The following is a 12408-nucleotide window of genomic DNA, read 5'->3' on the forward strand; positions in this document are numbered from 1 at the left end:
GAACGGTCTCTCTGTCTGTCTGTCTGTCTGTCTGTCTCTCTGTATGCTAATGGTGGACCCCCGAGATGGGCAAACTGGGAAATTAAAAAGTTCTCGCTGCTAAGGATCTGCCAAATGTCTTGTCATTAAAGAAAGTGGCTTATTACAAGGATACATAATATATACTGCCACATGTAAAGGACTTTCTGGCAAGCGTCTAACACTTGACATAATTGTTGCCCAAAAAAGTTTAGCCGTTAACTGGAAGTCCCTTATTTTATTAATTTAAAGTTTTTCTTTTTCTCTTTCATTTATTTGCTCACTGTTCGGAGCAGAAGCAGACCGACTACCTGCTGCGCATATTTTTGTTGCTGCAAACTTTTATGCTATGCTTGTGCCGCCCAGCTTAAGCTTTCTACCTGCTTGCCCTGCTAAGCGCTCTCTTGGAGTTACGCTCTCTTCGCTGCCGACCGAAGCTGCGCTCAGGGAGATCCGATCGGCAATGCAGACAAGCAAAGCGAACGCAAGAAGCACTCGCAGTTTGAATGTCTTTAAACGTGCATATTATTTCATTTTTACTTCTGCACAGTTTGATTAACAAACGTAATAATTATTTGACCAACTGGGGATAACAACAATTAGTTCCAATCTAACTTTCATGGGTAGTCACGGAGAGTATGAATTCGTGTGCCAAACATACATTTTCAACGCAGCAGCGCTATTAACAGCACAGTTTTATGAGTTAACAGCTTCAACACATTAACATTAACATTGAGCTCTCCGCTAACAGCTTCTGGCGCTACCGTTTGCAGTTTTACTAACAGCTTGAAGCGATTCTTTCTACAGCTCTGTTAGCGCTCTCACGATCCAAGCGGCTCTCCTGCTTACTAATTTCCTGAATTATCTTAGCCTTTCCAATGCCAGCACATGTCGCACTCCACTTAAATGCAGAAAATATCTAAAGCTATAAACCCCATTGGTTATCAACCAATAAAACGCAAAATTTAATGTGAAAACTGAATGAAAAAATTAAATTTCTGCGTGTTGATCTCCTGGGTTGCCGCTGCCAAAGTGATGACAAAGCATTTAAGCGGAGGATCCTGGAGGGCTGTCAGCCAGTGTGTGCCTCCCTGTCTATTCTCTCTTTCCCTTTTGCTCTGTGTGTCGTAATAAGCGAATCGGCTCAAGGCATTTTAGTGCTCAAACAAAAGACAAGGCAGAGGCGCACACACACACCTCACCATCGCCCCTGTAAACGCATAAAAGCAGAGCCCAGAACGTGCTCTGATTTTGTAAATAATTGCAATGACGAGATGCCAGCAGCCAGCAGCCAGAAGCCACAGGCCCCAACAAGTCCTCCCCCCTGGAGCGCGGACGGACCCAGCACATGATAATATTAATAATAGTGGTAATAATCATACGCACTGTGTGACGACTACACGACTGAGGCACACACACACACTCACAAGAGGAAAAGGAACACAAAGGCAGCACAGAAAAAACTCCCGTCTGCCGTCTGCCTTTCTGTTTTAATATGATTAATGCTCCAACCCGAACAGAGTTGGCAAAATATTTACACGTATTCGCGCAGCGACAAGGGCAGCAGAGGGGGAGGGGACAGGGTCTCCTTTTCAGCATTGAGCTTAGCGGGTTTTAGTCCTGACAATGCGCAAAGTAGTTGCCCTGTGGGCTTACAGCAGGGAAGGTTACTCAATAGAGCTGGAGGAAGGCAGTTTTTTGAGGGGTAAATGGCTAAGAAAAGGAAGAAAATAATCATAAAACAACCTAAAACAAATATAAATTAAAATCTCGCAGCTATAAACTCTAAAAGTAACCAAATAAAATCCATAAAACTGCCTAAAATATTTAGCCTGCCGCTTTATTCATGTGTGAAAACTTGCAGCGACTTTTCATCGATATGCAGACAGTCCCCCAAGTGCCACGTCCCCTGCCAGTGCCCAAGAGAATAACCTCAGACATACAAAGTTTACTTTGAATTCAATGAACCAAAGCGAAGTTTTGCCTGACAATTAAACAGCTTGAGAAGGCAAAAAGGAGCCAAAGAAGATGGCAAAAAGATGCTCAAAGGATGTAAAAAGAATTGAGCAGAAAGGGAAGTACGTTTCTCGTGCTGCAAAAGTTTATGCATCAAAGTTTATGCAGTTGTGTGGCGCCTCCCAAGCTTCTGCATCTGCGATTCCTGTAAGCGATGCAATCCTCCAAAAAATATCCAGTGAAAAATGTGTAAAGGAAGGCAGCAAAGAGAGTGAAGGACTGGGCAAACCAATTGCGAAGTTTTCCAAAGGCGAAATATGCAGAAGAACTTCTGCGAAAGGTAAAACTGTCTATGGGTCTGGCCGCCGCTCTGCCAGTTGCCATATTTTTCCATTGTATATTTATGCCTTTTGGCTGGCAGTGCACATTCGAAAAGGTACGCACCATAAGTGCAATAGAGCAGAAATTAAAGAATAATATTTTCATAGCAACACGACCCGAAATGCAGGCGAAAGAAAAGAGAACCAAAAGGAATAGCAGCACAAAGGAAAATACGCTTTAAAAGCGCATAAATTGAATGTCATTTGGGGGTTGGCCGCAGAGAACTTCCTTGAGGGAGTGTCACTGTCCTGTCACTGCCTTTAAGTGTTATTTCTGTGACGCGAACACCCCCCTCCATCGATGAGGGGGAACGCGGCTGTAATACGATCTATTTACTTAGGCCAAAAACACAGCCAAGGTAAAAAGCTTTTTGTACATTCAAAAAGAAGCCAACAGACAGTTGACAGAGTTTTTGTTTTTATTATTTAAAATGGCAGCATCCAGAGAGAGCGTCAAAAGATCCAAGAAAAGTCTCTCTCGTAGTCCCCCATTTAAATAACTCCGAATGTGGCAGGCATAAATCTGCCGGCAAACTGCTGGAATGACGGGCGTGTGGCACCAACAACAATTGCATCATCAAGTCGTGACGTTTGACAAATGAGCCTTGAACCCCTCAGACTCCTACTTTCGCAGAAAGTAAAATATTGCAGCCACACACACACACACACACACACATGCATATGTACATATGTACATCCCATGCGTATGTTAAGGTACATCAAATGGGTGTAACAAGAGCAAAAATGCCAACGCAGCCAGTCAGCAATCAGTGGGGAGTTGGATGCGAGAGATGGCAGCGTGACACGAACTTAAAAGTGGGAGGAACTGGGCAAGGAAACGAGATAAAAATACATATATTTAATTCCATTTTAATGGCTTTTATTTGGATTTAATAACGAGAAAATATCTTACAACAAATATCAGCAAAACTCCTTTCAAAATTTCCCGCTTTTAGCAGTCGCCTCACGCTCTCATCTCCAGTCAGTCAGGCAGTCACTCCAGCATTGCTGCAGATCCTTGTGTGTGCTTTTTGGCTGACTGGTGGCACTCCCATAGACCCAGGCACAGTCGCAGTTGAGTCAGCACAAAGTCAGCCGAAGGGCTGCTCCTCCCGCGTCGCTTTTTATGGCAAATTGTCAGCGCTGTCGTAATTTTTAAGTTAAAAAATTGTTAAAAAATGCTCGTAGCATTCATTACCATGCCGACGAGGAGTGAAGCACCCCCCGGCCAGCCCCCCGCCACTGCCACTCACTCAGTTCACTTCGAAGTGGAGTTCCCAGTCAGTGGCTGGTGGCTGCTGGCTGGCTGGCTGCTGGCCCCTCTCTGATGTCTGCGTGTTGCACAATAATTTATTGCCGCACAATTGCAGCTGCCACACATTCCAATGCACTTGGCGCCCCAGCAGCCGTATGGGGTGGGGGTTGGGGTTTCGGCTTCCCCAACTGTTGTTTGGGGCACAGGGCACCCGCGGCGCTTGTAAAAGCAAACTCACATTTGGCGTTGATTTCGAGTGGAGGCTGCTGCCGTGCTGTCGTGCTGTCATGGCACCGCATCCCAAAACCCCCTCCCCCGTCCATTGGCAACCCCCAAAAGCCCATCCTTATTGCAAAGACAAAATGTAATTTACAATTTATTCTCCTCCGACTAGATTAAGGCACTGCTGAAACGTGAATGGACATGCTCGGCAGAGGGATGCATTTTCTAATGAACTCTTTTCGCAGCAGAAGACATTGGGATGCTTGGGATGGATAAACATTTCAGCTGCGAGATGTGAGAGTGTGAAATTCAGTCTGAAATTGAATTGGGAAACGAACAAAAATCCGTGAGAGACTGATAAATGCTTGAGAAGTGAATAAATTATTCAACAGAGTCTGTACTGTTAACAGAGCAAAAGCCACAGAGAGTGAGAGAGCAGCGTCTGTAGAGTTAACAGCGGCAGCAGCAGACAGGGAGACTAACAGCAGCCGTCGATTTTAACAGAGCAGAGCAGAGAAGCAGATCAGAGCAGAGCAGAGCAGAGAAGGCAGCGTCAGCGATCTACGGCAATTATTCGATGGTGCCGAAAGCTCTCTCAAGCATTTGAAGAGCGCAGTTATTAATGCTTCACTTTTCAATTCATTGCAGTAAAAGCATCTCGAAGCTCGAGCTAATTCTAAGTATTTCGTGGTGTCTCTCTCTTCTGCCATATGGAAATGGTATTTATTAACCAAATATTCCACCACAAATTGATAAGTCTCCTGCGCTCCCCTACTCCCATTTCATTATCTCATCTCCGTTTCAACTTATCTCACTCTCCCTCTCCCCCCACTCCCTTTGCGACTCACAATCGAATGCAAATGTAATTGGATATTTGGCAAACAGTGAGTCTAGTATGTTTGCGACTACAACTAGAAATGGCACAGCCATTAGGGGTGGGAGGTATTTGAATGATGGGTGGAGCGGGTGCTGCGGGGAGGGGGTGTTAAGTGAGAGTGCGGTTTGACAGTGACTTGTGGCAGTCTTCGTCCATTAGATGAAGCTTGCGAAAAGTGTCAATTACAACAGATGTCAGAAACAATCAGCTGCATAAATAAGTCATAAGACATGTGACATTCGAACCGGGGAAGTGGTTCACCCTCTGAACCGCTGAACCCAAGCCCAAAACGCTTCGCAATCAATAAGCCTGGTCAATTGCGTGCGGCTAATTAATGGTTGAATGCCACAGGCCAGGTCCAAAGGTGTCAGACGCAAGAACAAAGACATCGCGCCTGGGTCAAAACTGTTAACCCACGAACCCCAGAGCCCCACCCCTAGGTGCAAATGATGAAAAATGTCGACAAGGTAGCGGGCAGCGCGTACAGTGCGTGGTCATTGTGCGTGTTCATGGCCAATCAATACTCAAATTATGGTAATCAATTTTAATTAGAGAGACTCCAGGGACACAAAATAAAGAAGAAACCCTTCAAGCAGCTCACTCAACTCTGTCCAGGACCCAAACCGATTGCACTGCAATTGACATTGTCAAAGCGCAATGCCATAATCCTGGGCTTCATTTTTGGACCCACACACACGCAGGCACTCTGCTTATGGTTTTGGGATTTTTGCTTATGTCAAAACTGCGAACAATGGGCCAAGTGGCTGGGCCCGAAAATTGAAGCTGACAGCCCTCATAACCGGCATCGGCTACGGTCTCACCCTCATCCGAGAGCCCTCCCACACTGATAGACAGTCGGGAATGCAGTGGGTGGAGGTGTGTGGGGTGTGTCTGGCAATTGAAACTGGCACTGGCACTGGCACTGCCACTGGCACTGACACTGGGCACAGGCTTCAAAAATTCCATTATACGGATTAGAGCAATTGTTGCTGCCAATCTAATGCGGAGCTTGGGCTGAATGGGCCTTCAAAAATTGTGGATTGGGTTGCTATTATTTCATAATTTTATTGGACTTGAGAGCATAATGTGCGAAAGGTGTAGCAAATTGAGTTTAGAATTTAACTGCTGGAGTTTCGTTTAGAATTTAGCATTCTTCAATTTTTAATTCTCTTTCCAACAGACACATGAGCTGCCCATTCAATTTCCAGCTCCTGCCCAAAAACTGCAGCAAGTTTCCATCACAAAATCCCCAGTCGGAGCTCAGGTCAAAGTAATTTAGAAAGTACACAAAACATGAAGCAACTGGAGCAGCTGCTAATCCTCCTCCAATTGCTGCTGCTGCTGCTCCATCTATTGCCATTTCCTACAGTTGCCAACTGCTATTAACAGTAAATGACTGGCCTAATTTATGCACCTTGTAGCCAGGATACTTGCACCCACATGTGGGAGACGGAGCTCCCCATTCTGCAGACTGGAATTACAATTGTATTTCCATTTCCATTTCCCTGCAGGGGGAAGGCAATGCCGCAACTTTGATGGAATATCTGAGGGCCCCAACTAGCAACTTCTGTGATGTCCGCCCCCTTGTGGCAGGCAGGATGATGCCCCATTCAGGACTGGAGCACTGCCAAAATTGCTTTACACGAATCGAAAACGCACGAAATGACAATATAAATCGAGGGGCGGAACTAATTTTGGCAAAAGACTCGAAATAGGCCGGTCCACGACCGCACGAAAAACCGAAATGATGATACTTGAACAGAGAGGGGTTGCTGCACAGACAGACAGACAGACAGACAGACGGAGGGTGGCACCAAGTACAACCCCTACCCCGGTTCACCCTCGAAATTGGCCCAAAATTAACGCAATGCCGTGGAAAACTTTTCTTGTGTACAGGAAATTGCGTAACTACACATTAATGAAGAAAAATTGGCGGGGGGATGGCTGGAAAACTTACCCCCACCCCTGCAGAAAAACTTTCGGAAATTGGACGACACTCTGGGCACATAAAAGGCCTCTGATTTATGCCAATTGTAGCCGGCTCCACGTCGCAGGTAAACGGCCACATAATGAACTGTCCACCCAGCCAGCAAGAGGGAAAAGGATAATTATGGCCAGCACTTTGATCATCATTCCCATGCTCATCCAATCATTTATTATTTGCAGACCTGTGCTGGCTGGCTGGCATTTATCTTTAACCATTCGTAATTCTTTTATTGCCGTCATTAAATCCCCTGACCAGACGTTAGCAGCTGGAGACATCTCTCTTTGGGCTCCACGCACCGCAATCATCGTTTATCATCTGTTTGCCTAATTAATTGTAAAGTTTTTCTTTGCTGTGAAATCTTTGTGTGTGCAGCCATTAATATTGTCACAGATGTCGCAATTGGTAAGGCATGGGCCTGAGCCAAAGACTCCTCCAATGATTAATACATCAAAAGTTTTTGCAATTGTAAGTGGCCCATGACAGGATTCCATCTTGAGGCGCTTTTTAATGCCCAAAACGGAGTGGAAAAGGGTGCAGAAATATGTTGCTAGAAAATGTACATTTTATAAGCGGCAAATTTTGATTTTTTCTGTATTTTATTTGGTATTTTTTCTGAACTCTAGAGAACTCTTTTGTCAGAAAATGTAAATTGAAGAGAGAGCTCTTTGGATATTATTTTGTATTTTATTGTGCATTTTATTCTGCGTGTTTCATCGCTTCTAATATATTTCCCAACTGTAACTACACCCAGATTTCTTCTCAGTGTAATAATTAAATCTCTCTTACATTTATCTGCCTGCCGTCAGCTTGTACAACTCTTAAAATAGAGAGGCCCAGTCCCAGTCCCATTAGCATTTTCCCGTTCTGGGGGTAGTGGCTTCTGCTTTTCAATTCATAAAATTAGTTTTAATAATATTAATAATATCATCACTTGGCAGCGAAAACAAGAGGCGGTCCTCCTCCTGCCCCTCCATGGCTGTGGGGATAATGAAACTGGTACTTGGACAGAGGATGAGGCAGAGGCCTCTCCGGCCCATAAGCCGGCTTTGGTTTCGGCTTTCGACTTTGGCTTTGGCTTTAGCATTTTTGGTCATAGTTCAACGCGTGCAAGGAATTTACACAAAAGGCGCCAAGGCAACCCAGAGACAGAGTCGAGTCCTACGACTCATCGTCACGCTGCTTTCCACTGCGGAGGGTGGCAGGGGGGGACTGGGGCTTATGCTCATTGTTTGCACTGTTGCCAGTGCCAACCAGCATCAACATTATGCAGAACGGAACACTGATTCTGCCGGGGGCTAAGATCTGGCCACAAGTTATAAAACTGCCTTGTAGCTCCCCTAGGCACCAGCCTCAGCCCCTCGCCCACTCTCCCCCTCCAGCTCGCTGGCTTTCTCTATTGTTTAAATTTTGCGCGCCGGAAATTTGCTTATCGCCGCGTTTCAGTTGCGGCTCTTGCTGCCAGAGGGGGTTGGTGGCGTACGTGTGGCAGGGGTCGGGGGGTGGGGGGCGTGCGGCAGTGGCATGCCCAAAGTCAATAGAGAGATTAGTGCGGCAGGCATTGAGCCGGCACAGAGCTGTGCTAATTGAGCGACGGACGGGTCATGGCAACAGCTTAAATCAATAGAAACAGCACAGCCCCAGCAGCGCCACCACGGCCCACTCCACAGCTTCCCACACAGCTTCCCCGCAGCCACCCAGCTTCATTCGGTATGCAAAAGTGAAAACGGGCGCAAACTATGTAGTGACGGGTGACAAGTTTTAATGCTTTACTGTCGGGCTTCGCAGCAACAGTAAATTATAACTGTTCACTCTCTGCACTACTCAGAGTGCATACAATTTGCTACCTGCTTCAGCTTATGCACGAAAAGGGTCATTCTTTCGTCTCTCTATCACACGCACCTTCGCTTTGTTCCTGCAGTTGCAGCGTCTACGCTGTGCGCTCGCGCTGCAGCTAGCGTTCGTTCTTAGCTTCGCAGCAGCGTCGAGCTTCTCCTACGCTCACTCTCGCTCGCTGCTGCGAAGCTTTGCATACGGTTGCCCTGCAGGTAGTTTTTCGGTGATCAGCATTGCATGCCAACACACACATGCAGACAACTTTTACATGCGCACACTTTCGCACAACTTCTTATTGCTCAGCTAGCTAAACAGATACCATGGGCCTCATTTGAGTTTATTTCTTTGCTTTTATTTTATATATTTAGAATACAAAAATGACACCTTCGCTTATAATTTCTAAATAATACCCAAGCCCAAGCCTCCTGGCTTCCTACCGCCACCACCACCCAGTCCCAACTTCTGGCCTGCATTATTCAGACCCAACTTCTCGCCAGCACCACCAATCGTCTGTCCAAGTCCACCGCCAAGCTGTCCCAGGAGACTGCCCAGACCCGCGCAGCTGGTGGAGCTGAGCGGAGAGAGTGAAGCGCCCAGAACGGACAACTCGCAGAAGCGAAAGTCATTGGAGGTCTCCAGCTTCGTGTCGATTTTGATGAAGGGTGTGGCCTTGCCCGTGACACTCTGGAAGAGCGACGAACCGGACCCCGACTTGCCATCGCCACTGCCCTGCTTGGCGAACTGCACAAGCATATCGATGAGATTGTGACGCACTTGCAGATCCTCCTCGCTGGTCAGACGCGTATCCTCCAGCGGAGTGCCAAAGATATCATTTGCATCGAACATGTAGCCCAACTCGTCGCCATGCGCCACTGTACCGGGCTTATCGTTCGCCGTCTCCGAGACGATGGGCAGCCCACGCAGAAAGTTGATGCCCTTCGACTTGGTGCCGTTATACTCAAAGCTGTACATGAAAGCGGGCGCCAGCTTGGACCACACTTGGGTGGTCAGCACAGCGGGCAGATTGAACAGCACGTCCGTGGTGGACTCCACCACCTTGGACAGCACTTGATCGACGTTCAGGGCCTGCGGCACCTTCCACACATCCTGCAGCGTGGGCGTCAGCACACTCGTGAGTCCCGGCAGCTGCGGCTTGGCGATCTGTCCCGTTATCTGATCGATCTTCAGGAAACCCGTTAGCTTATTGAGCGCATCGCTGAGAGAGCCCAGAAACTGCTCCGCGGAGCCGAACACCTTCTCGATGGTCTCCACCGTCACCGAGTTGGCTGTCTCGTGCTTGGCCACGCCCGTCAGCAGCGGAATGCCCGAGAAGTTGTTGCTCTTCAGCTGCTCCTCGGGTTCTCCGACAATGAGACTCGGCAGGGCACGACCATCGTCGGGGCTTTCGATGTGTGGCTGGAAGCCTACGCTGCCGGTGAGGCCCTTGACCAAAGCACGACCCGCGAGACGTTCCGTTTGCACTTTGTCATCGTTGCGGATGATGTCCTCGGCGCTTTTCTGCAAGTTTAAATGAATGATTTAGTTTGGAATTTGGATTCCCTTTCCTGCTCGCTTACCGCTCTCATACACTGCACAATTTCCAGCTCATTGCCAGTGGGACAACCATTGATCCTGGCCACCTCCTCGACACTCTGCACGGGATCCTTGTCCGTGGCATATTGCGACAAAGCAGTGCCCGACATGGCCACCACACCGTGAACATCGCCCGCACTCCGCGCCGTGCGCGACATCGACAAATACATGGCACTAGCCGCACCCGAGCCATGCCCGATGGCTTGGACCTGCTTGGGATTGCCGCCAAAGTAGGAGATGTAATCGGTGACCCAGCGCAGGGCTGTGGCCAGATCGAACATGGCCAGATTGCCGTCAAACTGCTTCGTGCCATCGCCCATGATGCCCAGCGAGCCGAGACGGTACTGCGGTGCGACCACAATGGCGCCCCGCTGCGCCATGGGCGTGGCATCGTACTGAGCCGCCGAGCCATGGCGATAGCCACCCGGATGGATCCACACAAAGACCGGCAGCCCGGTGCTCTCGTCCGGCATCTGCGGTGTGTACACATTCAGCAGCAGGCAATTCTCCTCGCCGACGATCCGCTGCGGTGCCTGTGGATGCGGCTGAATGCAGGGCGGACCATGCCGCGTGGCATTGATGTCGCCACCCAAACGACGGTACACGGGACGGGAATATCTCAGGTCACCCGTCGGTGGCTCGGCATAGTGCATGCCCAGGAAGCTGTAGATGCCAGTATCCGAATTCCGATAGCCCTCGACGCGTGCATCCCGATTGAAGAGACGCGCAAATACCACGGGATCATCGACAGGCGGCGCTTTCGACTGCTTGCCACCGACAATGCGCTTTACGCGTTTATGGGACTCGGCACTCGTCAAGGTCACAGCAAGCAGTAGAACAAGCAGTAGCGGCTGCAGCAGCAGCCACAGAAAGTTCCGCTTCGGCAGCGATTGCATTTCGTTTCACTCGATTGTCAAATGGGAACTGAAATCGGATTGAGGGAATTCATTCCATAACAGAGCTGTGGGTTTTTTTTCGTTCAGCGAGGCCGGCTACTTGTTTGGATAAACAGCAACAAAAGCAACAACAACAACAATCGCTTTAGTTGATAAAAATATAAAATTCAACTTTTGTGTTGCTTCGTTCAGTTTGCGTGCTGCCCAGGGGATAAGACCATGTTTGGTGGCGTCCGGGCGCTGATTCTCCAGCATTCTAATCACGTACTTTATAGCTGATGATGACGAGTAAACTTCATGCCAGTTTTGTGTACATAGTTCATTGAGTCACAACAAATCTGGAATTACTTAGATTTTTGGCCTGATTTTTGGGTAGCTTTTGCAAGGAAAATGGGAAGCAATACTTGAATATAAAATGGGAATGGGAATGTTTGTTCAAGATTAATTTGAGGTCGTAATTAGCTTAACGAACACTAAAATAAAGCTATTAATTAGCTAATCTAAGTTATTTATAGCATAATGAATTCTTTCCTTAAAGATTCCTTATAAAATATCATAATTCATCATCACTCTACGATAATTTCCATGTCACATTCCCATCTCAAATCTATTCCCAATCGACAGACATTCAGCTGTGTAATTTTATTGCCATTGAATCATCTCTGGGAGTGCTGCCGGCGATCATCTCTGGGATTGATTGTCAGCCAATTAAATCGGCGAGTACGAGTATTTGCTGTATTATTTTATAAAATTATTCGCAACGTGAGATCTTCGCCCGATGAACAGTAGCAGAAATGGTCAAGTTGGTTTTTCCCATTGCATTATTGCTACAAACTGACAATTCAATTGCATGAGTTAAATAATAATGAGAATTTAAAGGCATTGTCAAAAGCAGAAGCAGAGAAGCAAAACGACGCTGTGCCAAAAGCAGAGGAATAAACGCAGTGGCAGAGGCAGTGAAACAAAAGTAGCGGCAGAAGTAGTAAAAGAGAAGCAGCGACAGAAGCAGAGGCAGCGGCAGAAAACAGCTACAGAGATGCAGCGACAGAGAAGTAGCAAAAGAGAAGCAGCAAAAGTGAAGCAGCGACAGAGGCAGAGCTCGAGTTCAAGTCCGAAGCGGAGTCACAGCATATGAGTCGTCCGTAGCGTCATATTTTACAGCTGTTCCACATTATCTTTTGCCCCAGATGAATTATATTCTTCAGCATATTTACAGCTAACAAATGGGTGGGGGGACTGGCAGAATGCAAGCCGGAAACGGATGCTGGCAAATATCATGAAGCAAACGCATGTTGAGATTTCAAGTTTCTTGACCCCCCCAGAACCAGGACCACAGGACCACTACTGTGCTTTGGGATTAGGCCGGAGTCAGTGGCAGTGGCAGAGGCAGA

General features: G+C 47.5%; 1 protein-coding gene across 1 annotated transcript; it reads right to left on the reverse strand.

Annotated features, from left to right (window-relative positions):
- Positions 1-8918: 8918 nt before the first annotated feature.
- On the reverse strand, positions 8919-11032 carry LOC117901460 (carboxylesterase 1E). The gene is made up of 2 exons (XM_034812214.1): positions 10106-11032; positions 8919-10046 (listed from the first exon to the last, which is right to left on the reverse strand). The coding sequence occupies exons 1-2, from the start codon at positions 11015-11017 to the stop codon at positions 8928-8930; spliced, it is 2031 nt and encodes a 676-aa protein (XP_034668105.1). The 5' UTR covers positions 11018-11032; the 3' UTR covers positions 8919-8927.
- Positions 11033-12408: the final 1376 nt, after the last annotated feature.

Source organism: Drosophila subobscura, chromosome U, assembly GCF_008121235.1.
Source record: "Drosophila subobscura isolate 14011-0131.10 chromosome U, UCBerk_Dsub_1.0, whole genome shotgun sequence".
NCBI lineage: Eukaryota > Metazoa > Arthropoda > Insecta > Diptera > Drosophilidae > Drosophila > Drosophila subobscura.